General features: G+C 42.9%; 1 protein-coding gene across 3 annotated transcripts in view; it reads left to right on the forward strand.

The window, feature by feature from the left end:
- The window catches only part of PREX1 (phosphatidylinositol-3,4,5-trisphosphate dependent Rac exchange factor 1), a 346,652-nt gene that overhangs the window by 156,670 nt on the left and 162,048 nt on the right, over positions 1 to 27,934 (forward strand). For all 3 annotated transcript variants that reach the window (XR_004541127.1, XM_033963869.1, XM_033963870.1), the window contains exons 4-6: positions 11,489 to 11,593; positions 15,539 to 15,640; positions 25,755 to 25,916. Coding sequence is in view for 2 of the 3 variants with exons in the window: in XM_033963869.1 (XP_033819760.1) it covers positions 11,489 to 11,593; positions 15,539 to 15,640; positions 25,755 to 25,916 (369 nt within the window). In the remaining variant the exon portion in view is untranslated. The remainder of the gene's footprint in view (positions 1 to 11,488; positions 11,594 to 15,538; positions 15,641 to 25,754; positions 25,917 to 27,934) is intronic.

The following is a 27,934-nucleotide window of genomic DNA, read 5'->3' on the forward strand; positions in this document are numbered from 1 at the left end:
ACATAGGCACCTATCACAAAAAGGCGCCTCTAAAAATTTAGGCGGCCTTCAAAAAAAATAAGCACTAGGCATGATAGGCGTGGGCGTGGCTACATGTTAGGCTCCTTGTTGCAGAATTGCTGCTCTTAAGTGCGCTTAAGTGCTCAGCTAGGCGTCTTAACTTTTAGTTGTGCCTGGAGCTTGCCTATTTCTTAGGCGTCTCCAAAATAGGTTCCGTTCAGCGTGATTCATTAAACAGCCCCCAATTTTACTTGAATCGCGCTGAACAGTGCCTAATTAGGCGCCAAACTTTTGGGCGCTTCTTATAGAATTTGCCCTTTAGTGACCTAGTAAAACCTAATAGAAATTCTATATCCCTCCCTCCCCCCTAATTATTAACTTTCTTCTAACACAAGGAAACATATAATAATCTCATCTTTCTAATTTTAATTGCATTCATATAAAATCCACAATATCCCTCCCCCTCCCCCTCCCTCCATCTTGGATGTGCTTACTGAGCACTTAAAATGATATACAAAACATTTTGGGTTTTAACCTGCGATTGAGACATGCTTCAATTGCCAAAATCGAAGCAGCATTGTGGCTTTTTAAAGGTCTCTTGAGGTTTTCCCCTCCCCCTCATGTAGAATATAGGTTTGATTTTTACAGGTGGTTTTTGTTTTTCACGTTGTGTGAGATTACACCTGAAGCTGAATTTTGCATATTTGTGATTTACGCTAGTGGGGAGTGCCGGTTCATAGTCAAAAGCGCAAGACGACAATGGCGCGCCGACAACCCAGCGCAGACAACTGAACGCAAGGCGGAAGTGCGCTGAAGAAAAACAGTATTTTAAGGGGCTCCGACGGGGTGTGTGGGTGGGGAACCCCCCCCCACTTTACTTAATAGAGATCGCGCCGGCGTTGTGGGGGGTTTGGGGGGTTGTAACCCCCCTCATTTACTGGAAACTTAACTTTTTGCCTCTTTTTTAGGGAAAAAGTGAAGTTTTCAGTATAATGTGGGGGGTTACAACCCCCCAAACCCCCCACAACGCCGGCGCGATCTCTGTTAAGTAAAGTGTGTCCCCCACACCCCCCCCCATCGGAGCCCTTTAAAATACTGTTTTTCTTCGGCACGCTTCCGCCTTGCATTCAGTTGTCTGCGCTGGGTTGTCGGCGCGCGCTTTTGACCTGTCACCGGGAGTGCCAAGAGGGAAGGAGAGGGCCTGAGAATTTCCACCAGCCATTGAGCTGACATAAATGCGTGTGTCTAGAGATAGGTGAATAAATGCGGACTTATCCTAGTATTTTGAAATGACAATTGCACACCCACAGTTGTCTAAATAGAAATCTGTGCTTAGCCCAAATGATCCTGACACCTAACTTATCTATAGAGAATTTCCCCACCTATGTGGATAGTTTTGAGTTCCAATATATTAAGGAAATTTTTAGTGCTTACTCAATTGTTAAATTAAACAAATTAAAACCACTAATAAAAACTGAAATATCGCTGAGGGTGTTAAAATTTACCTGGGTTTACCTGGGATAAAAAGAAATAAAACGAGCAACTGCTTTGAGCTATCTAGAGCAGTGGTTTCCAACCCTGTCCTGGAGGACCACCAGGCCAATCGGGTTTTCAGGATAGCCTTACTGAATATGCATAAAGCAGATTTGCATACCTGTCACTTCCATTATAAGCAAATCTCTCTCATGCATATTCAGTAAGGCTATCCTGAAAACCCGATTGGCCTGGTGGTCCTCCAGAACAGGGTTGGGAACCACTGATCTAGAGCATGATTCAAGGCACCAAAGCACTTTGAAAGCGTTAGTGCACTTTTCAACAAAGCACCTTAAGAGCACTTTTCAAGATAAGTACAATGTTTTGCAGCATTCTGTCGGTTTTGTTGCATGAAATGAGCTGCTAGGTTAATTTTCCTTTAAAAAGTCAAAAACAGTGTGTAAAGTGTATAAGAAAGCAGTGACACTTTTTTTAGATCAACTTAGAGTAAGGGTAATTGAACCAGAATAAAAATTTAAATAAAGCTAGGAAGTTTCAAGTTTCAAGTTTATTGATTTTTAATATACCGACCATCAACGAGTATCTAGCCGGTTTACAATAAAATACTAAAATAGAGTTTAAAAAGTACTTAAAAGTAAAGACTATTGAAAGGAGGGGAGGTGAACATTGAAGACATCGACAAGACAGACTTGAGAGTGATGACTGAAGAAAAGGAGTGGGGTAAAGTTACATTATAAGAGATAAGAAGGGGAGAAGAAAAAAAAAGAGGGGGTAGAAAGGAAATGGATAGAGAGGGGATAAAACATTAGGGATGGGATCGCTTCATAAAAGCGGTTGGTGGAATTATGAAGAGAAATTCAGGAGCAATTAAATGCGTCTTGAAATAAAAACGTTTTTAGATTAGTCTTAAATTTATCAATAGATTTTTTTTATGATGGAGATGGGAAGGTAAAGCATTCCATAGAGTTGGAGCTACCACTGAAAAGTTTGTTTTCCTAGTATAGAAAAATTCCTTTATAGAAGGGATGAAGAGAAAGTTTTGATTGGCTGATCTGAGGGTTCGTGAGGGACGCAAGGGAATAAGGAACTTATCGAGAAAAGAAGGTTGGTGAGAAAGTTTAATTTTAAAAACCAACAAGATGGTTTTGTATGTAATGCGATGTGTGATGGGGAGCCAATGGGCTTCTTTCAGGAAAGGTGTGACATGATCGTATTTCCCTAGTTTGTATATTAGTTTTATAGCCATGTTCTGACGTTGTAGATGTTGCAATTCTTTTTGAGTAATTCCATTGTAAAGGGAGTTGAAGTAATCAAGATGAGAAATAACTAAGGAATGAATAAGGGTCGTGATTGCCGGTTTCAAGCCGGTGATGTAAGAAGGAACAGGAGAAAAGGTAGAAAACCCATAGTGGGTAAAGCTCCATAATCTGAGGCGTGCAACCCAGGTAAATTTTAACACCCTCAGTGACATTTCAGTTTTTATTGGTAGATAGTTTTGGGCTGCCACTCTCGCTTCTCCCTCTCTCCACCTCATCGCTTTACAGATAGAGCTGAGACACTTAGAGGAAATTTTGCCCTGGCACTTTTTCAGGGCTGCCAAGTTACCCGGTTCCAGGAGGGAGACTTTTTGGCTAGTCCTGGTTTTAAATATGCATCCCAAAGAAGTGTGGGATTTGTAGTCCCTGATTCCACCCGTTAAAGTCAGCATCACAAGTCCCCTGATACTTCAGGATGAGGTTAGCAGAAATTCAGCATTGGTTTAAAATGTCGCTCCTGGAATTGGGTAACTTGGAAGCTCTGCCATCTGTATAGCTTTTAAAACTGATGGCTGGTGCACTTGCAGGCTTACTGTCCCTTGGTAAACATATAAGTCCTTTTGAAAAATTGATATAATAATATATAAATGACAGTGAATGACACAGGAGAGATGTTATCCAGGGACCAGAAGAGGCAGCGAGTTGCCTCATCTCTCCAGGGCTTCAGAGGGCAGGTAAGGGGCAACCGGGGGCTGTGCTCTTCAAAGCTCCCAAAGGGAAAAAAGGAGTTTATTATTCTTTCCGTGGAGAGAGTAGATTTTCTCTCTGAGGTTGGAAGAGTTCCAGGAAGGACTCAACAGTCCATCGTGGCCCAGAAGGCAGTCTCAATTCCCTGTGATTAAGTAGTCTATCTGGATAAAAGGACATCAAGCAGGTATTATCTGCAATTTCTCAGGAGGATAAGAGGATTCCAGCTGTATCAGAAAGTATTCTTAAGGAAGAGGGAGGTACCGTGAGGAAAGGAAGACCCTGTTTTTCTGCAAGTCTGCTAAGTGTGCTGAACATTTTTGCGGTTTTGACATTTGAATGATGTATTTTGGTGAAATTTGGGCTGTATAGTTCTATAAATTGTTTCCCTGTATGTAATTGCTTTGGACGTCTGACTCTGCTTTGCTCGATTTCAGGATTTCAGGGAAGCTAATTTTGGATTAGGAACAATGCACTGCTTGCAAAACCTTTCCTTGATAGATGCTGAAAATGCATTGCTTTACCTGTGTATCTGGTTTAGGGTTTTAAAATATTCTACATAGCTTTGTTAAAAACATTCTATATGGCTTTGCTAATATGTTTAATCTTAAACTTGGTAGTAATATAGAGTTTTACATATGGTTTTAACTTCTGAAATTTTAAATTCAATATTATTTTAGTTTCCCACGTACACACCTTTATAGGACCCCCAGGGTATGTATTCCTTTTCCTTTTTTGTCCTTTACAGTTCCCTTTGTGTCTTTCTAGTTTAAACATAAGTATTCACTGATCATTTGTTGAGCATGGTCTTCGCAAGTTCACCATTTTTATAATGCAATTAAGTTTTTCACTCCACTCTGCATTTTGCATAGATCCAAATATTTTCTGTTTTCACATTTTTATGACATTTATCACCTTTTTCACCAACTCATTTTTATTAGTGCCATTTACATCACTGTGTCCTTTTATCACACATCTTTCATACTCTTTGCATGCCAGATATCATTTACAGTTTCACATTTTATCACCACTACTATTCATAACTTACATGCATTCTTAATGTACCCCTCATTATTTATAGGACCCCTGAAGAAGACTTTTTGTCAAAACACGGACCGTGTTGGGTCCTGTATCCCTAGCGGACTAGGTCCTTTAAGGCTCTTATGTGGATGATTTACTTTTATGTGGATGGAATTATTTTATGTGGATGATTTTAGTGTACCTTTGGAACTTTGATTTTTTCAAATAAAGTCCATTTAGGAACATTGTCACTCCACAGAGTTTTTTTGGTTTTACCTGTGTTAGAACCCATGTTCCAGACCGGTAGCTAGTTTTCACCTTTCAGGGACTGCCTTTAAGTTGCGAAGCTATGTTGGGTGCACAGATGTACCAGGCTGGCTGGAGCGGGACCTCTGTTGTTTTCAGCCTCAAATTGGGCTTCTTTGTCCTGCGGGGCTCCACAGGGATCTGCCTTGTCAGCGGTCCTGTTCAACATTTACTTGCTTCTGCTCTGTAAGGTTTTGCGTTCACTGGGAGTTAAGTATTATCTGTACGCTGACGACATGCAATTTCCTATCCCTATTGAAAAATCTCAAGGTGAAGCCTTATCATACCTGAATGAATGTTTTGGTGTTATTCAGGGTTGGATGTTTCAAAATCAATTAAAATTGAACGTTGCTAAGACCGAAGTATTACATATTTGTCGCGGTAAGAACTTGGCATCGTGTCCATCGGATATCTCTCTGGCAGGTGAAGTTGTTCCAGTGTGAAAGCAGTGTAGGTATCTTGGAGTTGTGTTCGATTCCTGTCTTTCAAAGCCCAAATTAAGGCAGCAATATCTTGCCTTTTTTTTCAAGTTCCATCTGTTGCGGAGGCTACGTGATTATCTTTCAAATGATAATTTTCGAACTGTTATCACATTGATTATGTCTTTATTGGACTACTGTAATTCTATCTATTTATGTCTGCCTGAATATGTCTTGCGCGCTCTGCAGTTGGTTCAAAATGCTGCCGCACACCTTATCGTTCATGCTTTGAAATTTGACCATATCTCTCTGATATTTCGGGAGCTTCATTTGCTTACCTGTGGGTTTGCGGGTTGATTTCAAGGTTCTTTGCTTGATGTTTAAGTTACTTCAGTACAATTGCCCGTCCCGTGTTCGCTCTCTTTTGCAGTGGTATTATCCCTCACGTGAGCAGTTTGAAACTAGAAATTCTGTCGTTAGCTGCCGTGAGGCTTACTGGGAATCGCAAATCTATGTTCTCTGTGCAGGGCTCGGCATTCTGGAATGCGTTACCGTTGACATACCGCCAATCAAATATCCTTTTGCAGTTCAGAAAGGGGGTGAAAACTGTGTTTGAGCGCTTTTTAGGTGCCAGCAATGTGACAGTATGAGTTTGAGCAGGGTTTTTGTTTTAGTTGTTTTTTTTTTTTTTTGCTGTTGTAGCCTGTTTTGTATCTGTTTATTTTGTATTTGTTTTTAATTTTTATCATAATTATGTATGTGATCTTGTTTCCCGCTTAGATTGTGGATAGGCAGGTTATTAATAATTTAAAATAAATAAAAATAAAATTTTGTTGGGTGTGAATTGCGCAGGAAGACTGTTTCCAGATCCCTGGACCATTATATGCTGCCTACCAATGGTGATATCAGCCGGAAGACTTCAGAATCTCTTTCTTTGCATTACCATTAATCTCCAAACAGCCGCATGAAGGCTGATAGAACTTGTTCTCAGCGCAGCATTCGTCATACCCAAGTTTAATGTTCAGATAACTGCTGATGTGTAGCTGAGGACTTGCACACTTGTTCCGTTGAATGGGTTCACTCATTGTGACATTGCATCTTACTGTTTTGTTTTGGTTGTTGTGAATGGTCAAAGAGTTTTATTTCTCAAGTTCCCTTCAGTCTTTTGGATTTAAAAAAAAAAAATTTTGGAGATCAATTTTTAAAACCAGATTCTTGGAGGCTTTATAAGGACAAATTATATTTGTGTAAGGGATATCAGGTTAAAATTGATTAAAATAAAGTGAGGAAATGGGAGACTTTGTTCACCAGGCGCTACAAAGCCAAGCAGAAACCGATAATGTGGAAGAAATGTGGTCGACTTTGAAAGCCACCATACAAGAAGCAACAAACCGCTATGTTAAATCAGTAAGTAAACGGCGAAGGAACAATAAGCCACAGTGGTTCTCTGCGGAGATTTCGGACCTCATCAAGGAGAAGAAAAAAGCATTCATCTCTTACAAACAATCTAGGGAAGTCTATCTGGCCAAGTCAAAAGCCGTCAAAACAGCAGTTAAGGAGGCCAAATTCCGCATGGAGGAGTCTCTAGCGAAGAACATCCAGAAAGGAGATAAATCTTTCTTCAGGTATATCAGTGACAGAAATAAGAACTCAGGCGGGATAGTACGTCTTAGGAAAACAGACGGAGACCATGTAGAAGCGGACTCGGAAAAAGCCCAACTGTTAAATGAATACTTCTGCTCAGTCTTCACCCGCGAGGCGCCAGGACTCGGCCCTCAGTTACAGACAAGGGTTGACGCAGATGACCCGTTTAGTAATTTCGAGTTTACACCCAGCGGTGTCTACTGCGAGCTGTCAAAGCTTAAGGTTAACAAGGCAATGGGGCCTGACAACCTACACCCCAGGGTGCTGAGGGAGTTGTGTGATGTCTTAGCGGAACCGCTATCCGCGCTCTTCAATCTCTCCCTTAGTACAGGTAACGTCCCGTTGGACTGGAAGACGGCTAACGTCATTCCACTCCACAAGAAAGGCTCCAAGATGGAGACAGCAAACTACAGACCGGTGAGTCTCACATCAATAGTGTGCAAACTAATGGTCACTCTACTCAAACGCCAATTGGATACGATCCTGAACGAGGAGAATCTACGGGATCCCCATCAACATGGATTTACTAAGGGGAGATCCTGCCAATCCAACCTGATCAGCTTCTTTGACTGGATGACGAGGAAGCTGGATGTTGGAGAGTCCCTGGACATCGTATACCTGGACTTCAGTAAAACATTCGATAGCGTACCACACCGCAGGTTGCTGAGCAAGATGAGTTCTATAGGATTGGGTGACACATTAACGAAATGGGTTGGGAACTGGCTTGGAGGTAGGCTTCAGAGGGTAGTGGTGAATGGCACCCCCTCCGAAATGACGGAGGTAATCAGTGGAGTGCCGCAGGGCTCGGTCCTGGGCCCGATCCTATTCAACATCTTTATAAGAGAAGGGCTGCGAGGTAAAATAACATTATTCGCTGATAACGCCAAACTAAGCAATGTAGTGGGCAAAAGCACAACAGACATAAATTCAATGTCCGACAACATGATGCACGACCTACTCCTACTGGAGCTCTGGTCTAGGTCCTGGCAACTCAGCTTCAATGCCAAAAAATGCAAAGTCATGCACCTGGGCATCCATGCAAGACTTACACCCTTAATGGCGAGATCCTAACAAGAACTGAAGCAGAACGAGACTTAGGGGTGATCGTCAGTGAGAACATGAAGACTGCCAATCAAGTGGAGCAAGCTTCATCCAAGGCAAGGCAAATCATAGGTTGCATACACAGGAGTTTCGTCAGCAGTAAGCCTGAAGTCATTATGCCATTGTATAGATCCATGGTGAGGCCCCACCTGGAATACTGTGTGCATTTCTGGAGGCCGCATTACCGTAAGGATGTGCTGAGACTGGAGTCGGTCCAGAGAATGGCCACCCGGATGGTCTCGGGACTCAAGGATCTTCCGTACGAGGAATGGCTGGATAAGTTTCAGCTGTACTCACTCGAGGAACGCAGAGAGAGGGGTGACATGATCGAGACATTCAAGTATCTCACGGGCCGCATCGAGGTGGAAGAAGATATCTTCTTTTTCAAGGGTCCCGCGGCAACAAGGGGGCATCCGTGGAAAATCAGGGGCGGGAAACTGCACGGGGACACCAGGAAATTATTTTTCACTGAAAGGGTGGTTGATCGCTGGAATAGTCTTCCACTTCAGGTTATTGAGGCCAGCAGCGTGCCTGATTTTAAGGCCAAATGGGATAGACACGTGAGATCTATTCACAGAGAAAGGTAGGGGAGGGTCATTGGGGTGGGCAGACTAGATGGGCCGTGGCCCTTATCTGCCGTCTATTTCTATGTTTCTATGTTTCTATGAAGGGCCAGGGGAGGTCTTCAGGGGGGGGCAGGGTCTTACTTTTCTGTATGGTGACAGTATTAGCAGCTATAGAGATTAATGTATATATCTCAGCCACAAGAATAGCAAGTGCATGGACATGTTATATGTTTAAGCTTAGAGGTCAACCTAATGAATATAGATTAATTGTGTCTGAATTCAAAAATGAGTGGGACAGGCATGTGGGATCTCTTAGGGAGAGAAGGAGATAATGGTTACTGCAGATGGGCAGACTAGATGGGCCATTTGGTCTTTATCTACCATCATGTTTCTATTACCATAAAGTTCTATGATGCCACAATTCAGGTGTAAAGAGCCTTAGCCAATAGGGAGAGGAGGAGATAGTGGATGCTGAAGATGGGCAGACTGGATGGTCCATTTGGCCTTTTATCTGCCATCGTGTTTCTGCAAGAGGCCACTGAAAAGTTCTCAGCTCAACCTAGAAGAGAATGATGTGGAGCCATGCAACCTACAAGTTAGTCCACACTTTTCATGATGTGATAGCGATAATATGATGAATGGTGCTGCATCAGGATGTGTTCCCGTTCCAATAAGACTGAACTGGAACAGTGTTCGTAGAGAGACAAGGGCAAGAATTCCAGGTCTCGTGTGGTGGTTTTTATTTTTGTCTTCTGATCTCCTGAAGAAGTCTAGGTGAAATGGGTCCTGTCGGGATCAGAATATTAAAGATTAAGCTAAGTTCCTGATCTTTCTTTACTTTTTGCTTTGACTATGAATGATACTTTTATTAATAACTTATACAACTGGGGGGGAGGGATCTAACACCGATGATTAATGAGACAACTCATTCAATTGATCAGCGTATGCTGTTTTGAAAAATGTTGAATGGAGTCGGAGGTCTTCCTCCAGAGGTTTGCTTGACAGTCAGCTCACATTATACAGACACATGTTAATGAGGCATTTTAGAGAATTATTTTGAAGATATTTTGAATAATTATTGTCTGTGTGCTCTACTTTTTGGGCGTTTATCTTTTGAGGACAGTCGTGGAGTTTGTCATTTTTTTTTTTTTTTTTTTGTTTCTGGGCGAAGCTTTAACCACTGCGCCACACTCTCCCCTTGAATTTCCAAGAGTATCGCTGGTGACAGTCAAAATCTGCTGACTGAATATTTAATTTCTTCATAATAATCAATAGAAAAGGGTAATACTTAATGGAATAGACTGAGTTGAAGGAGGGAGGAAAATACAGTAAAGTTAATCACAATATGGGGTGAAAATAAAGAGAAAGCAGAATATAGCCTTGGCTTCATTACACGTACCCTGTTTCTCAAAAAATAAGCCCTAGCATGATTTTTAAAGATGCTCCTAATATAAGCCCTACCCCCAAAATAAGCCCTAGTTAAGTTCAACCCCCGAAGCCTCCCCCCCCATGTCCCCGACACTCCCCGACTCCATACCTGACACTAGTGCTTTCTGATTCACCCAAAAAATCAGACTCACCAATTCAGCGATCCCCATCCTGGTGAGACCTGTCATACCTCCGCTCTGAGTCCTCCCAAAACAGCTGTCATCGCTGCTGTTTTTGGAGACCTTGGGAGCGGAGGTATGTCAGTCTCGCAGTGGGGAGGGTCAGTGGGGGTTCTGCTGCACAAGAGGATGGGAGGGATAGAAAGATGCTGCACAAGGGGACGGGTAACAGGGGAGGAAAGATGCTGTGTACATGGAAAAAAATAAGACATCCCCTTAAAAATAAATCCTAATGAATTTTTTGGACCTCAAATTAATATAAGACATGGTCTTGTTTTGGGGGAAACATGGTACACACTGCATGTATACAAACTAAATGCAATCAACCCAAGTGGTCAAGATATCCTATACTCGTATATAAAGTAATTACCACTTCATATGAGGAATATACTATATATATAACATAGTGCTATTCAGAAACATGGCCTCAGATTCGGAGCCTACGCGTAGTCCTATCATGGACTGTGCGGTCAGCGCATTGTTACAGCTCCATACTCCAGTCATAGGCCACACATCTCGGATTAAATTTTTTTAAAAATTTTTTTATAAGTGAAGCTTAAATATTGTACCAAAAGTCCAAACTATTCTTAAGTGCACTTTAAATATAGTGATAAAAATCCAATCTTGCAAAGTTTAGAGTATTAACTTGAAACATATACAAAGTGTACTACTCGCTTAATAGGCAACTGAGTTACTTATCTCAAGCAGTTTTCATTGTAGCTTGAGCATCCTGCCATGTAGCCAGGGCTGGCGTTAGGAGTGGGCAAACAGGGCAATTACCCTGGGCTCCCATATTACTGCCTGAAATTAAAAGAGGGGCAACTTGAAAGCAAGTTTTTGGGGCCCCATCGTGCCTAGCACTGGCCTTGCATGTAGCATGGTGCAAAAGAGATGAGTTGTAGCCCTTTCAGGACCAAGGGACATATTTGTCCCCTAACTTTAAAATCCTATAAATTTTGATTGGGATAGTCTACAGTTCTAAATTTGATATGTACGGATTCCATATGATACTGCCTTTATGTAAACAAACTGGTTCCGACATTCATTCATTAGCGTCGTTGCCTGATTGACGAGAAGATTCACTTGCCACACTGTCCATAAGCCAGAAGTTTGATTTTTTTTTTTTTTAAATAATGATATTTCACAAAAAAAAATCAATTTTTTGGCATCTGCAAGCCCTTTTTACCATAAAAATGTCATCAAAACCACAAAAATTGGCCTACGATCCTTATGGTCCTGAAAGGGTTAAGAGCCATTTTAGATATCTGACACAAAGGGTCTAAATGCAGAGAGAAATACCATCTGATCCTTGCTCTCTTTTCTTGCAGAAAGACAGGTTCTACGTTTACGAGGAATACTGCAGCAATCACGAGAAAGCACTCAGGCTCTTAATGGAGCTGAATAAGATCCCACAAGTTAGAGCGTTTCTCCTGGTGCGTATTGAGCCTCATCTATTTGTTTTTTAGGTACTGCAAATGGTGGTGTTTCCCTGCTTGGTGCTGATTTCCTGGGCTATGGAAGCTTTATTGAGATAGTACTGCTCTTTCTCAGATTTGGCACAGGTTCTAAGATGTGTTTTCAGTGCTGGCACTCAGGCATTATAGTGCCATAGATGGACCTTTAGCTTTCTGCTCCTCCCCCCACCGAAGCCTATTGAAGTTTTGGTACCTTTCCCACTTCAGTTAATAAATAACAGCTATGTAGAGAATGACACGGTGACAAATGTGTCCCCCCATCCCCGCAGGAGCTCAATTTCCCCGTCCCATCCCCGCGAGTTTTGTCGCTGTTGCTGTCCCTGCCCCTACCCCATTCCTGTAAGCTCTGTCTTAACCACACAAGCCTCGAACAGTTATGATTTTCAAGTGTTTGAGGCTTGTGCAGATGAGGACGGAGCTTAAGTATTGGTGGAATGAGGCATTATGACATCACAGTCTGAGCTCTAGAATGTTGCTACTTATGATTTTAAAGTGCAGATGAGGACGGAGTTTAGGCATTGGTGGAATGAGGCATTATGACATCACAGTCTGAGCTCTAGAATGTTGCTACTTATGATTTTAAAGTGCAGATGAGGACGGAGTTTAGGCATTGGTGGAATGAGGCATTATGACATCACAGTCTGAGCTCTAGAATGTTGCTGATTTTAAAGTGTTTGAGGCTTGTGCAGACGAGGACAGAGCTTGCAGGAATGGGGCAAGGACAGGAAAAGAACTCGACGGGACAGGAAAATGAGTTTTCCGGGGGATGGGGAAACATTTGTCCCTCATGTCATTCTCTACAGCTATGATCCGCCCAGCATTACCTGTCCCAAAAATAACCATGTAAATGCCCTGAATTAGACTTCTTTTAAATATAAAACTTTGGGCCTCATAGTCAAAGGATTTTTGCCAAGGGTGGGCAACATTTATAGAAAGAGGGCCGCATGAATGTCAGTACTATCCCTAGAGGGCCGCAACATTATGCTGTTAAATAGACTAGCTGAAATAGGAATTTCAGGAATGGCATTCCAGTGGTTCCAAGACTTCCTGATGAAAAGACGCTACAGACGGAGTCTTCTCTGACTACTGGTCTCCACCGTGTGGAGTACCACAAGGATCTCCCATCTCACCACTGATTGGATAAGGCCCGACTTCGTGCAGGAAGAGGCAGTCGGAGCGAACCGCGAGTGATTTCCTGCACTCGCGGTGCTCCGGCTGCTCTCCTGCTGCCCTCTCCCGCTGCCCTCTTCAGGCTCCCCCATGAAAAACCGTATTCGCGGTTTTTCGAGATTCGCGGGGGTTTCTGCAACGGAACCCCCGTGAATCTCGGGGGAGCACTGTATTATGGTTTGTGCGACATACACCTCTTATCTACCATTACTCTGACAACTGGAACCAGCTTCGACACTGAGAAAACCTCCAAAGTACTGGGAGTCATTTTAGATAGCTCATTGACCCCCCTCCCCCACCCCATTTTACAAAACCACGATAGCAGTTTTTAGTGCAAACCAGCGTGCTGAATGCTCTGCGCTGCTCCTGACGCTCATAGGAACTTAATGACATGTCCAGGGAAATCCGGACGTTTGGTAACCCTTAATAGAACTGCCAGGAAACGGTTAAAAAAATATACTTATAACAGCACTGAAATTCTAATAAGACAGATATAATACAATGTTGGCATAATACTTATGAATCACCTAATAACATTCAAATAAGATATGACACTAATGCTCTTCTACAATACAGCTTATCCTATAACTGATATATAATTCTTTATAGCTCGTGACCCACTTAGAACTCTAATTAATAAAGATTTGGCAGGATATAAGATTGCATTTAACCTAACATATTGTCAGGACTGGAAATTTAATTTAATTCTTATATACCACTAATAACCGTGAGGTTTCTAAGCGGTTTACAAAAATGATGCATTAAAGATACAATAAATAAAAACTAAATAAATAAGATAGGTACTTGGAAATTCCCTAACTGTCCCAAAGGCTCACAATCTAACTAAAGTACCTGAAGAAACAGTATGAAAAATAAAAATAAAAAGACAGAGGTAGAGATAGAGATAGAAATGAAATATTCCAACAAGTAATGAATAAATAATTTAAAAATAGAATTAAAATAATAATTAAAGTGAACAAAATAGAGATAAAAATAAGCATAGAGAGAAACAGAAACACATTCCAAAAAAGCATCAAGATCTTTGACTTGTAATTATTATGATCATTTAACACCAGATCTTAAATGCCTTTCCGGAATACATCATATCCCTATCCCTCTCCATACCCACCTCCATCTCCATCCCAATTCACTTCAACCACCATTCCCATTCTATTCTTTAACTGCCATCAACCCCAGTTCTGATGGCTATCATCTGGGTCCCGAGTTTCCTCCAAGAACAGGCTACATCTCATGCAAGGTAATCTCCACCGCTGCCGCACATGATGCGAGATCCTCAGAGGAAATGCACCGAGCTCTATAGACTTTCTGTGATAAATAAGTAAAAATTGAACTAAAATGATGAAAAAAAACCCCAAACTGCTAAAGAAACTGTTCTGAAAATATTTGTAAAATGCAGTATTTAAAATCACCAAAACTCATGTATACTTCTCATGGTCTCAGGAGCCACATAAAATTCCAATGGCAGGCCATATTTAGCCCACAGACCACAGGTTACCCACCCCTGATTTTGCTCTTAACTTTGAGAATTAGGCTCATAAATTGGCCTATTTGAGAATTTATTAGGCTGAATGCATACATTTTTACACAAAGGGGTTGATATTGAAAAAGGTTTAAGTAGGCAGGAGAGGCTGTGAATGCTACATTACACAGTTTAAAAAAAAAAATATATATATATTTATTGGATTTTTCAAACTTGATTACCAAGCATTACTTGTACAGAAAACAATATTAGACATATACACATTCCATCATAATAAACAATATCACGAAAAAATAGATTTGGCTAATTATGCTAAAGTCCTCAATTCAATAAGAATTAAGGCTGGTTAAAGCGTTGAGTAAAGGTTCCATCTAAACAGGGCTCAGATTTTTTCCTTTTCCAAGCGGGACAATGACAAAAAGGTTGTCAGCTGGCTTGGTTCAAAAAAGACATATTTAACAGCACGATATGCAACAATATATTTGCAAGGGTGCCAAAAGTGGCACCCAAAGATGCAACCCAAGGTTTCATTAACAGAAAGTCACGGCGACGCTTCTGCGTCTCTCGTGTCAAATCAGGAAAGATTTGCACGTTAAGACCTATAAATTCTTTTTGTCTGTTTTAACAACCATATTTTATCAATTGAAAGAGCTACTGATATAATGTCACTGCTGCCTCTTTATCAGATATTTCCAACATTTCAGATACATTTAAGGGTTCTTGGTCTGAGGTTTTTAGAGCTTGATTTTTTTTTTTTCAGGAAGAAAATGGAGGCAACATTTCCTTTGAAATTCCCAGTATTTCTAGTAAATATCTTTTGAGCATTTCCCTAGGTATTACAGATGTAAGCCTAGGGAAATTAATCCATCTTAAATTATTATAACATGCGTTGTTTTCAAGCATTTCAACTTTCCTTCTAAGATTGACATTGTCCTTCATCAAGTTCTCATCCAGTTGTTTAAAAGTTGTTATTTCCTGGTCGCGATTCTGAAGCAAAACATTAGAGGCAGTCACTTCAACTTTTATATCTTTTTTAACTCTTCAGAATGTTCCAATAGTTTCTTTTCAATTTGCTGAAGATTGGGACTTATGGCCTTCACCAAACCAGCCATAAGATCCCATAGAGACTCCAGGGTTACCACTGCTGGTTTTTCAAGTGATATTAAAGATGTAGTAATAGGAATATTTTGCGTTACACGGTTGAGCATAATAACTTCCTGTCTTTGCTGCAGAGCTGCATGCTGCTGGGAGGCAGAAAGACCACTGATATCCCATTGGAGGGTTACTTGTTGACGCCCATCCAGAGAATCTGCAAATATCCGCTTCTCCTCAAGGTACTTTTACAAATAATTTCTCTTTGTGGCTTGATTTTGTGGTAGGTCAGCTTCCAGATAACTAAGGAGCCCTTTTACTAAGGTGAACTCAGTGACGTAGCAAAGGGGGGGGGGGAGCGGGGTACTGTCCACCCTGGGCGCCGTCTCGGTGAAGGCACCGGCACCTGTCCTCATCTCCACCCACTGCTCCTTCCTGACCCCTCTTCCTGCTGCCTACATGCGCCCTTTCCCTTACGCCTCTTTAATTTATCTGGCGCAAGCAGCTTTGCAAACTTGCCGCACGTGTCGGTTCTCTCTGATGTCGCTTCTGGGTCCCTCGCCTAGGAAGTGACGCGAGAGGGAGAGCCGACATGATGTGGGCAGCAAATTCGTGAGAGATGCAGGGGAAGGGAGCGTGCGGCGGCGGAGGGGGGGGGTCGGGAAGGAGCGGGGGTGGAGAAAAGGGCAGGGGAGGGGTGCTACCGCCTCGGGCGCCTCTCGCCCTTGCTGCGCCACTGGGTGGACTAGAATCTGGGCTGGGCATGTCTTACCGCAGGACTTTCCTGCACGCTAATCCAGATTCATTGGGGTGCGTTTTAGGCCATTTTGTAATCTTTATTTTCGGTTGTGTGCTGATGTTGACATCAGCGTTCATTAACTGTAAAAAAAAATATATTTTACTTGATTACCATGTATTTTACTTTTGAGTATTATTTTCCTGCTTTTCTTCAACTTTCTGTACAAGTGGATACTTGATTTATAACATGTAAAAATTTGATAAATAAATAAAAATAAATAAATAAATAAATAAATAATTAACCTAGGAGCGCTTGGGGCCGGATTCTATAAAACGCGCATAAAATATAGGCGCCTAGCAGGTGTCAGTCGCAAGTTAGGCACGCTTCATAGAATCGGTCTTAGTATTATTCTATAAACTGCCTCTGGAGATAGGCGTGCTTTATAGGATAACGCATAGCACCTGTCCACGTGACTAACATTTAGGTGCAGCCATATAAACCAATGAAAACCAGGCCTAAATGCATGCACCTAAGTGTACTTAACTTGTACCCACGGCGTGCCCATGTTCCTCCCTTGGCCAGGCTCCCTTACGAGCACTAGAATTTTTGTGCACCACTTTATAGAATACGCATTTATACCAGCCTCTAAACTAGTATAGACGGTCGTGTCTAAAGTTAGGCACCACTAGGAAGGAGTGGACTAGTGGTTAGAGCTACAGCCTCAGCACCCTGAGGTGGTGGGTTCAAATCCTGCACTGCTCCTTGTGATTCTGGGCAAGTCACTTAATCCTCCACTGCTCCACGTACATTAGATAGATTGTGAGCCCACCGGGACAGATAGTAATCAGGTACTCATAAGTATTTTCCCTATTTAATGTATCGTAAACTGAACATAGGAATTGCCATCTCTGGATCAGACCTTAGGTCCATCAAGTCCGGAGATCCGCACAAGCGGAGGCCCAGCATAATTTTGGTTCCCATATCACTGTATGTTTCTCAAGGGAGATGTGCATCTAGTTTACCCTTAAACCCTAGAACAGTGGATTTCTCAATTACTTCCTCTGGGAGAGCATTCCAGGTGTCCACCACTCGCTGCATGAAGCAGAACTTCCTGATATTCGTCCTGGACCTTGTCCGTGTCACATTGGACATTATAAATAACTGTTTTTCCTGCTCTATTTTGTCAATTCCTTTCAGTATTTTGAAAGTCTCGATCAGATCCCCTCGCAGTCTCCTCTTCCCAAGGGAGAACAACCCCATTCTCTTAAGTCGTTCCTTGTAATCCAGGTTCTTCATACCTTTCACTAGCTTCGTTGCTCGTCTCTGTACCCTCTCCAGCAGTTTTATATCCTTCTTTAGGTATGGAGACCAATGCTGGACGCAGTATTCCAAGTGTGGTCTGACCATGACTCAGTAGAGTGGCATTATAACTTTCTCTGATCTACTCGTGATTCCCTTCTTTATCATGCCCAGCATTCTATTTGCTTTCTTCGCCGCCGCTGCGCATTGCACCGACTGTTTCAGGGTCCTATCTATCAGTACGCACAGGTCCTTTTCCTGTTCGGTCTTTCCCAGAGTTGCACCTGACATACTGTACTTGTGTTCCTTATTCTTTCTGCCTAAATGCATCGCTTTGCATTTTTCCACATTAAACTTCATCTGCCATTTCTCTGCCCATTTCTCCAGTCGACTCAGGTCGCTCTGGAGTTCCTCGCTGTCCTTCAGCGATTTGATTGCCCGGCATAGCTTTGTGTCGTCTGCAAACTTGATGATCTCGCTGGATGTTCTTCTAGGTCATTGATGAAAATTTTAAATAAGATGGGCCTAAGTACCGAGCCCTGGGGTACACCACTAGTCACTTTCTCCCAGTCTGAGAACTTCCCATTTATGCCCACTCTCTGCTTTCTGTTCTCCAGCCATTTGCCTATCCATCTTAGTATATCTCCCTCTATTCCATGGCCTTGTAGTTTCCTGAGAAGTCTTAAATGTGGAACCATGTCGAACGCTTTCTGGAAGGCCAAGTATATAATATCCACCAGTTCTCCACCATCAATATGTTTGTTCACTCTCTCAAAAAATTGAAGTAGATTCGTCAAACATGATTTCCCTTTTCTGAATCCATGTTGGCTGGCTCTCATTAGGTCGTGCGTGTCTTAGTGCCGGACTATGCTATCTTTGATCAGCGCCTCAACCATCTTTCCGGGGACAGACGTGAGACTTACAGGTCTGTAGTTGCCTGGCACTCCTCTCGATCCTTTTTTAAATATCGGCGTGACGTTCGCGATCTTCCAGTCATCCAGTATCTGTCCTGTTCTAAATGACAGGTTGGCAAGTTTTTGCAGTAGTTCTCCGATTTCAACTTTCAGTTCTTTTAACTCTCGGGTGAATTCCGTCCGGTCCAGGAGATTTATCACTTTTAAGATTGTCAATCTGGTGGTAAAACTGCTTTGGGTGAATCTCTTCATGAAAAGGCAGTTAATAAATCCTGATAAATAAATAAAAAAATGATAGAATTCACATTTAGGGGTCCTTTTATTAAGGTGTGCTAAATCAGTTAGCACGCCTTAATAAAAGGAGCCCTTAGTGGGCATCACCCTGGCATTTAAGTTTCGGAGATCTATAGAGAATTATTCCTTGGACGTGTACTTCTCTTTTCGATAAGAGGTGTGATTAGTTCTGATATTTGCTGTCTTCCCACCTCTTTAGCCCTTAATTGGATGTGATATTGACCATCCCATAATGAATTCTGTGAGGAACTCTTTGGCATGCTACTGTGTTAGACCATGTGAACTGGATCCCTCTGTTGGCAGGAGGCAGGGATGCTGCTCGATATGTTTATTCAGCTGATGGATTTGCCCTGGGAACAGCTTAAGTATACAGAAAGTACTGAAGTTCCCGATCCAGCAAATAAACCACAGGAAATGGGGGTTTAACAATGTGATTTGGTTTGCATTCTGGATCAAGAAATTCCCAGTGTGGATGGTTCCTGCTTTTGTGCATTGCTAGGGCTTCTTGAGGGGATTTTTAGCCGAGTTCACAGGGCGGTTTCAAAGCACCGCATGATGTGAATTGAGAACTGAAAAAATGGTTGTAAGCGATTGCCTCTTCTGGAGAGATATTCTGCAATTCTCAAAATTGTTTTCTCCTGCTTTACCACCCAGGCGTGCAAGATTCCTGAAAGCTGCAGTGCCAAGAACCAAATCCCTTTCTTTTCACATTCACACTGACGTTCATTTCTAAGCCGAAACCTTGTTCTGTGGTAATAAACTCCTCTCCATTTCCATTCTCACATCTGCCCATGTGTTTCTGTACTGCATCTCAGCCTGAAGTGCCCCTTTTAAAAATAACAGCATTAGGAAACCTTTAGTCTTTTTTCATAAGGAAATTAATATTGTATAGCAGATTGGAGTTTTACAGCCAGCAAGAGACAAAATGGAATTATCTGCCTTTGCAGGATTCTAGCAGCAGGTTAATGGAGGTACCCCAGAGGGCATGGAGTGCTTTAGAGGAAGGATAAGATATTGCATAGTATTTCTACAGAGAAATGATTTCTGTAGGCTGGAAAAGAGAGCTGGTAATTCCTGCCACTTCTTGGAATGAAGATGTACATACTAGCCTATTTTATAAATAAATCAGTTTTGTTTGGGGAGAGGGGCAGTAATTGAATTCAAATTAAGGCAGAAAGATTGTGCATGAAGGGAGGAGTCGGTGTTTTCTTGAAAACCATTCTATGCAGTATAAAGAATCTATTTGTTATATCACACAGTAACGTACAGTCAATTTAATATCCAATTTGCAAGTTCTTCCGGAATTAATCCAGGTACCTCTCCTCCCTTGTAACAAAAAAAAAAAACCCAACCCCCCCCCCCCCAAAACTGTTGTAACTTCACTGGAAGTATCCAGTTAGCTCTTTTGTAATCCGCCTTGAACTGCAAGGTATAGGCGGAATAGAAGTCCCTAATGTAATGTAATGTCAGCAAAATTGGTGTAGCTAGTTTGAAAGACAAACATTTCCCCTTTTTTGACTGTAGCATTGCAGATTGATCTGGAATGGATTTTCTTCGTTTTTTATTGGGGGGGGGAGTTAATGAGAGATCTGCCAGCCAACTTGATATTCTCACTTGATTCTTTTCTGGGACAAAGCAGACATTCCATATGCTTGTTGTTTTTAAAACAAAATAGATTTATTGCATTTTTAAAGTTAACAATAGAAACACATAAACTTATTTACAAGCATTATATGTTATAGAGATAGTTCCTTAAATATGTGGTCAAGCTGCAACCTATACAAAAAGGCAAAAAACTGAAAAGCGGTTACAGAAATTATCAAAGGGTGCCCAAGTTTTACGAAAGTGTATTATTTTACAAGATGTTAAAGCGATAATACTTTCATATTTTTCGTATAGAGCACACACAACTCTGCCACACACCAAGGGCTCCTTTTACGAAGGCGCGTTAGCGGTTTAACGCACGTAATAGCCGCTACCGCCTCCTCTTGAGCAGGCGGTAGTTTTTCGACTAGCGCGGGGGTTAGCGCGTGATTAAATGTCGCACCCGCTAAAGCCGCTAACGCAGCTTCGTAAAAGGAGCCCTAAAATTAAGTTTAGTATTTTTCTTCCAGTTACAGACTAAGATGAGTGGCAGTAGCAAGGAGAATGTTAAAAAGTTTCTTTTGATTATTAGGAATGATAATATGCTTGTTTTAACATCATGGTTATGGTTTACAGCTGTGATTGGCTTTTGAAAGGATGTCCAACTCAGAATATGAATATCCATCAATTTTAGAACGCCTTGCCTTGTCCTTACAGGAAGGCTCAGTGTCTTTCATCCAAACAGGATCTAGTTGACTTTAAGGAGAAGTCTACAAATGTGGATACAACCGCTTCTAACGCAAACTTCATTTAGGATTCAATCAGCCTCTTGGCTTCCAAAATGGAGAAGGCAGTGGGACAGACAGTGTTGCTGTTAATATAGTCTTGCAAATTAGACTACTCAAGCATGATCTGCCAAGGCTTCCAGTCTCAAGGAGAGTCAGGGCAGAAATTAGGCAGGGACCCCCCCCCCCCCCCAAGCCCACCTGCAGGCTATACCTGCTTCAGCTTGAGGCAGGCTTGGAGACCCCCTGTAACATGAGCAGTGCTAGCTCTGAGAAAAGTCAATGCCCGCACAGGAATTGGAACCCCAAAATCCAGCCAACAGCAGTGAATGAGTTGCAACCAAAACACATGTTAAGGAATGTCAAGAGGATACTTTTTGTAACTTGTGGGACCTTTTGCATAAGAAAGTGGTCTTGCGTTTTTGGTTGGTGGAAGTCATCCATCTCAAAGCCAACTCATGAAGGTTCATAAAGTGTTTGTGACCCATTTTGCGTCTGCTGTTTTGAATCTTGTAGATTGCATTTCTTCTCTCTCTTCCTGTCTCAGCTGCACATTACTTCCTGCCATCGCGCTCGCCTTTGCTGTGGGCACAGCATCCTTTTCGGTGCATGCCATCACATTAAGTATGTGCTCTAAACACATTCATTTTATTTAAGACCAGAAAACTTTGGTCAAGCACTTTTTTTTTTGCTTGCGCTTAAATGGATTTGTTTCAACCCACCAGCCTGTATTGATATTGACCAATGAATTTATCGCAGCAAACAGCTGCCATTAAATTTTCGTAAAGTTTTGCACTTTGAATCTTTTTTTGTATAACACTTTATGTTTCTAGTTTCCAATTCAAACATGAGAATAGTAAAACAGTTCTTGTGGTTAGCTCAGTAATGATATTAATACCCCTCCACTGGATGTGTCTACATATCTTTAGATAAGGCTAGAATTATTCTTTGCCAGGTGATGAGCTTGCTCATGATTAGAATATCTTGGGAGGGTGAACAATCTGTGTTCCAAGGCACGAATCAAGCAAACAAACAGTGTTAACTTTTATGCTTGACCTCATTGTTCATGCCTCAAAATTCGACCGTATCACACCATTAATTTGAGATCTCCGTTGGCTGCCAGTGGGTCTGCGGGTCGAGTTTAAAGTTTTTTGCTTGATGTTCAAGGTGCTTCAGCTCAACTGCCCAACAAGTGTCCGTTCTCTCTTTCAGTGGCATTGTCCGTCACGCGAGTTACGGTCTTCCAACGGCATTTCTTTAGAAGTTCCGTCATTATCAGTGGTGAGACTTGTGGGGGGCCTTGTAACACGACTCCTTTCAGATCCTGTCAATCATAAGCCCTAATTCTGGCTACTGGTTGTGACACCCTTTACCTTGTCCCACTGCTTCCACAGGGTCTCTGACCCCAGTTAATCTGGGATTCAAATGATCTGAAGGATACAAAAACGAGCATAGAAGACCCGGACGTTTTAAAAAAATTTCAGCTTTACTTTAGTTGTCAAGACGCCGTACGAGCTCTATTATATACTTTGGCCATTTGTTGAGTGGATTATTTTGGGGACTCTTGATGCAGGCTTTGTAGCCAAAATATGGTTCGTGTTGGGTCCGGTTTCATGTTCCACTGTACAAGGTTGGCATTAAAGTATATATTTTTCAGCTTGAAGGTCTGGTCTCTGTTCTTTTTTATAGCCTTCTTGACTTAGTGAAGAGCTTGTTGCGTCTTCTTTGTATTTTTATTTTTTTGTGAATATTCAAATGACCTGAGCCAGGAATTGAACCCAGATCCCTTTGCATACACAACACTGCCACTGAGCTGAATGCCCTCTTCTGAAATAAAAGGAGAATTTGGAAAGATCTAAAATAGACTTTAATCGGACAGTGCTGCTGGACATGCCCGGCTACCACCAGACAGGTGGATTACATGGACAGACATCTCTTCTGGCCATTTCAATTGTTTTGAATTTCAGGCCCTAGGTTTTTATTTCCGTGTTGCAATTTTTGGGATGACTTCGTTGTAGGCCATTTGTCTCTCTGTATTTTTTGATAGGGCCATCTCGATCTAGCAGCTCCCATTATTCAGAGAAATGGCCTTTGCATGTCTGGGCCTTAGAGCTTTTCTGCTTAAATGAAACATCAAAAGTATTCTTGCATCAGCCCTTCAGTTAGGAGCATCTATGCTAATCTTTTTCCAGCTGAGCTTTTGCTGGTGCTTTGCTCAGCTGTTTTCATCTGGCTAAATGGAATCGTCTGTACTGGACCTGTGCCTTTTGAGGTCACATTTTCTGACAAAGCAAGTCATGTGTTGGCACATTTCACTCAGCGACGATGTTGCATGAGTTTTCTTAAGAGAATTAGGGACATTTTCCTTTTGAAAATTGCGTTAGGAAACATCCATGTACAAAGCTTCACCTGCATTTTATGCAGGTACGTTTTCTGCCGAAAACTGAGCGCACATGCTTTTGCAAATCCAGAAGGCTGCATTTAAATGCAGCATCTATTCTGTACCACTTGGCTCCCGAAGATTCCTTCTTGATACATGCCTACTGCACATGGATTATGCCTTAGGCAGTTTGGAAGCCCCCCTTTTCTGTGCATAAAACCCTGTTATATTCATAAAAATGGCTTTAAAATTGACTTCTTAGGAGTATTTTTCTAAGCAATTTTGAGTATGCATTTTAGACACATTTTAGGTGTATAGGAAAACATAGCACATCCATTTAAAGTGATTTATGCATAGATATTCTTCTGTGTGCCGTACTACCACATGGTTTAACCAATTTCATTGTTAATAATTTCTCCTTGTTGTATTCTTTTGTACAACGCCTAGAACCGAAAGGCATATGTGCGGTATATAAATAAAGAATTACCGTATTTTTCATACCAAAACATGCACTTTTTCTACCCCCTAAAAGGGGGTGGAAAAGGGGATGCATCTTATGGATTGAATATACCTTGGGCCCCCCTCCCCTGGTACCTTTTTTAAGTGGCGGTGGTCCAGCGCGGTCTCCTGCTAGACAGCTGCCTCTTTGCAGAGCGATGCACAACGCAGGAGCGCGACCTTTGCACTTCCTGCCTGGTCTTGTGCCGCTCTGTGATTGGCTGCAATCAGTAACTGACTGTAGTCAATCACAGAGCGGTGCAGGACCAGGTAGGAAGCGCAAAGGTCGCACTCCTGTGTTGTGCATTGCTCTGCAGAGAAAGGCAGCCGTCCAGCAGGAGACCGTGCAGGACCACCGCTACTTAAAAAAGGTACCAGGGGGCCTTTGGCTTTGGTGGCTTCTTCAGGCTGTTTCGGGCTTTGGGCTTCCCAGCACCAGACCACCAGACACACCTTTGTGTAGTAGAGGAAAAACCAAGAAGAAAAAAATTCTGAACCAAATTTTTTTTTCGGGGGTTTTCCTCCTCTACAGGTGGGTGCGTCTTATGGTCCGAAAAATACAGTATGTTATGCTATATTCCCATTAATGGAGGATAGGTGGAGCATAGACAGAAACAGCATTTTTACACTATCTGCTTTATTGTGTATAGGTCCCCCAAAGCTGGGTGTACAAGTCTGGACGTGGATCCCAACTCTACGTCTAAACTAATTAGCTAATCAATTATGGGTGTTAATTAGTAGTTATGCATAGATCTACCTTGCACCCTATGCTATAACATGCGCATCTAATGTTCATAGTGTGCAACTCCAAAGGGGGCGTGGCAATGGGAGGGGCATGGGTGGGTCAGGGGCATTCCCAGAATCTAGGTGTGATGTTATAGAATTCTGTCATTTGCATGCCTAACTGCCATTGGTTGGGCTCCAGCATTTACACCAGTTTTTGGCAGGTATAAATGCTGGCACCCAAAGTTACGTGTAAAATGCCTCCTAAACTAGTATTCTATAAAGAGTACTCTGCACAGAATACTAGCCAGTGGCATAGGGAGGGGGGGAACGGTCTGTCCCGGGCACCATCATGGTGGGCGCACCGGTACCCCTCTTCCTTTCTGCCCTCCTGCCTCTTCCCACTCCTCCCCCCACTGCACGAGCGCCCCCTTCCCTTCCCCCTCTAGTTGCTCACCGCCGCAAGCAACAATGTCATCGTGCTCCTCGCGACTGCGTCGGCTCCTGCTGACATCACTTCCGGGTGCCGCACATAGGAAATGACGTCAGAGGGAGAGCCGACGCAGTCGGGAGGAACACGTTGAAGTTGGGGCGCCCTTCCTCCTCTCCACCCCCCCCCCGCCATGCACCTCCCCTTCCTTTCCCCCGTATCTCTAGTTGCTTACCGCCACGAGCAACAATGTCAACGTACTCCTCGTGACTGCTTTGGCTCCTGCTGACGTCACTTCCGGGTGCCGCACATAGGAAATGACATCAGAGGGAGAGCCGACGCAGTTGGGAGGAACACGTTGAAGTTGGGGTGCCCTTCCTCCTCTCCGCCCCCCCCCCCCGCCGTGCGCCTCCCCTTCCCTTCCCCCATATCTCTAGTTGTTCACCGCCGCGAGCAACAACGCCATGTTTGGGGTCATGACTAGCATAGGCCTTTGAAGAGATTATTGGCCCACAGGCTTAATAATGATGATAGAAAGATTGGTAGAAGAATGTAATCCTAGCTGAAGCGCAACATCCCGACCATTCCTAAACATTCGCACTTTCATGATGTTTGTTGGGTTTTGGTGTCTATGTTTGCATTTCAGGTTTCTTGTGGTGGTGGAAATAGTTGGAGCGATCCAAATTCCACGTTTCTTTCTTGAATTTTAGGAACTAGCAAAGAGGACGCCCGGTAAGCATGCGGATTACCAGCCTGTCCAAAGTGCCCTGCAAGCCATGAAGACGGTGTGCACCAACATCAACGAGACCAAGAGGCAGATGGAGAAGCTGGAAGCCCTGGAGCAACTGCAGTCCCATATTGAAGGATGGGAGGTGGGTTCACAACCTCGCCTTTATCCTACCCAGTGGTGTAGTAAGGATGAGAGGCGTCCGGGGCGATGGTGCTCTTCCCCCGCCACAGCCACCCGCTCCCCCTTCCCGTTCCCCGCACCTTTCTGATGCCTCCAGCGTGAGCGGCGTGCCTGTGTTGTCGGCCCACCCTTTGACGTCGCTTCCTTGGCACGGGTCACAGACGTGACGTCAGAGAGAGCGCCGATGTTGTTGTGGGCAGCAACCTTGCGCCGGGGAAGTGAAAAATGGTACAGGGGAAGGCAAAGGGCGCGTGGGTGTGGCAAGGAGAGGAGTGGAGGAGTGACAGAGAGGAGGAGGGGGTGCCGCTCCTGGGGTGGACTGCCCTACCGTCCACCCCTTACCATGCCACTGAAGAGATTGTAGATGTAGAGCTTAATAATTGGGATGGATGGGCCAAATGGTCTTTTTCTGTCTTCATTTTTTGTGATTGAGTTTCAGCATACCTTACTCCCCCGAAATTCATGGGGTTCTGTTCCAGGAGCCCCTACGAATTTCAAAAAACCGCGAATGTGGTTTTTCACCTGTCAAAAGGCAGGGGAGGCAGGAGAGGGCAGCTGGATCACCGGCGGGTGAGGAAAACCACTCGCAAAACTGCTCCGACCGCCTCTTCCTGTAGTAAAGTCGGGCTACACCAATCAGGAACTGCTTTGACACACAGCTCCTGATTGGTGTAGCCCAATGGTTTCAAACTCAAACCCTTTGCAGGGCCACATTTTGGATTTGTAGGTACTTGGAGGGCCTCAGAAAAAAAATAGTTAATGTCTTATTAAAGAAATGACAATTTTGCATGAGGTAAAACTCTTTATTTTATTTAATTCAATTTTTATCCCATCCTCCCAGTAGCTCAGAATGGGTTACAAGGTTTATAGTTTATAAATCTTTTGGCTAAGTCCTAATAATAATATTGTAATTTATAGCTAGAGACATAGGATCAAGAAACTTTTTTATTTTGCTTTTATGATTATGATAAACATTCTGAGGGCCTCAAAATAGTACCTGGCGGGCTGCATGTGGCCCCCGGGCCGCGAGTTTGAGACCACTGGTGTAGCCCGACTTTTCTACAGGAAGAGGCGGTTGGATCAGACCGCGAATGAATGAGTCCGCGAACCGCGAATTCGCGGAGGAACACACTATATGTGCCTACTGAGTGACGCGTGAAACAAAGTATTTGTTGGGTCTTATCTTGGTACTACACCTGAAAGTTTTCTGCTGCCATTGCAAAGCTCAGAGGCCATTTATAACTGCACGTATAAGAGCGCTTGAGTCAGCGACATATTAATGACCATGGAATCTTGATTTTAATGGGTGAACAACACCCAGAACTGACCATTAAATCGATCATTTATTGCACAGCTAGTAAGTCAGGAAGGAGACCATGAACCCATCTATTACGACCTCTGTACCTTACCTCGACTTCCTGCTACGCCAGATGAAGGAAGATAGCACGGGAGATCAATTTCTCCATGCGCTCAAGTCAAATCAGATAAATCTACAAACTCTGCTCCTTGGTTAATCGGATAAAGGGTAATTCAATGAGTGGGCGCTCACAAAAATTGCAGACTAGTAGCACAGAATCCAAAAAGGCGTGGGATGAACACAGAGGGGGTCTCTAATTAGAAAAATGAATGGTCTAAAAACAAAACTTAAATGGTTGCATCTGTGTTTGAAGTGTCAAGTGGTGCTTAGATAGCGACTCTGGCTGTAAAGAACTAAGACCGTTGCCGAGCAGACTTCTACGGTCTGTGCCTCATATATGGCAGCTTGGTTTAGGATTGGCTTGGCCCTGACGGAAACTCCAGTAATTTGGGACATGACTTTTGCAGTCTGTCTTCCGCAATGACAAGATATTGTGGGCAGGCTTTAGGGTTACCAGACATCTGGATTTCGCCGGATATTTCCTCCTTTCGAGCACATGTCCGGGGGTCCGGACGGCTTTTCAAAACCCGGCACTTTGTCCGGGCTTTGAAAAGCTTTCCTTT

The sequence above is a fragment of the Geotrypetes seraphini genome, chromosome 11 (genome assembly GCF_902459505.1).
Source record: "Geotrypetes seraphini chromosome 11, aGeoSer1.1, whole genome shotgun sequence".
NCBI lineage: Eukaryota > Metazoa > Chordata > Amphibia > Gymnophiona > Dermophiidae > Geotrypetes > Geotrypetes seraphini.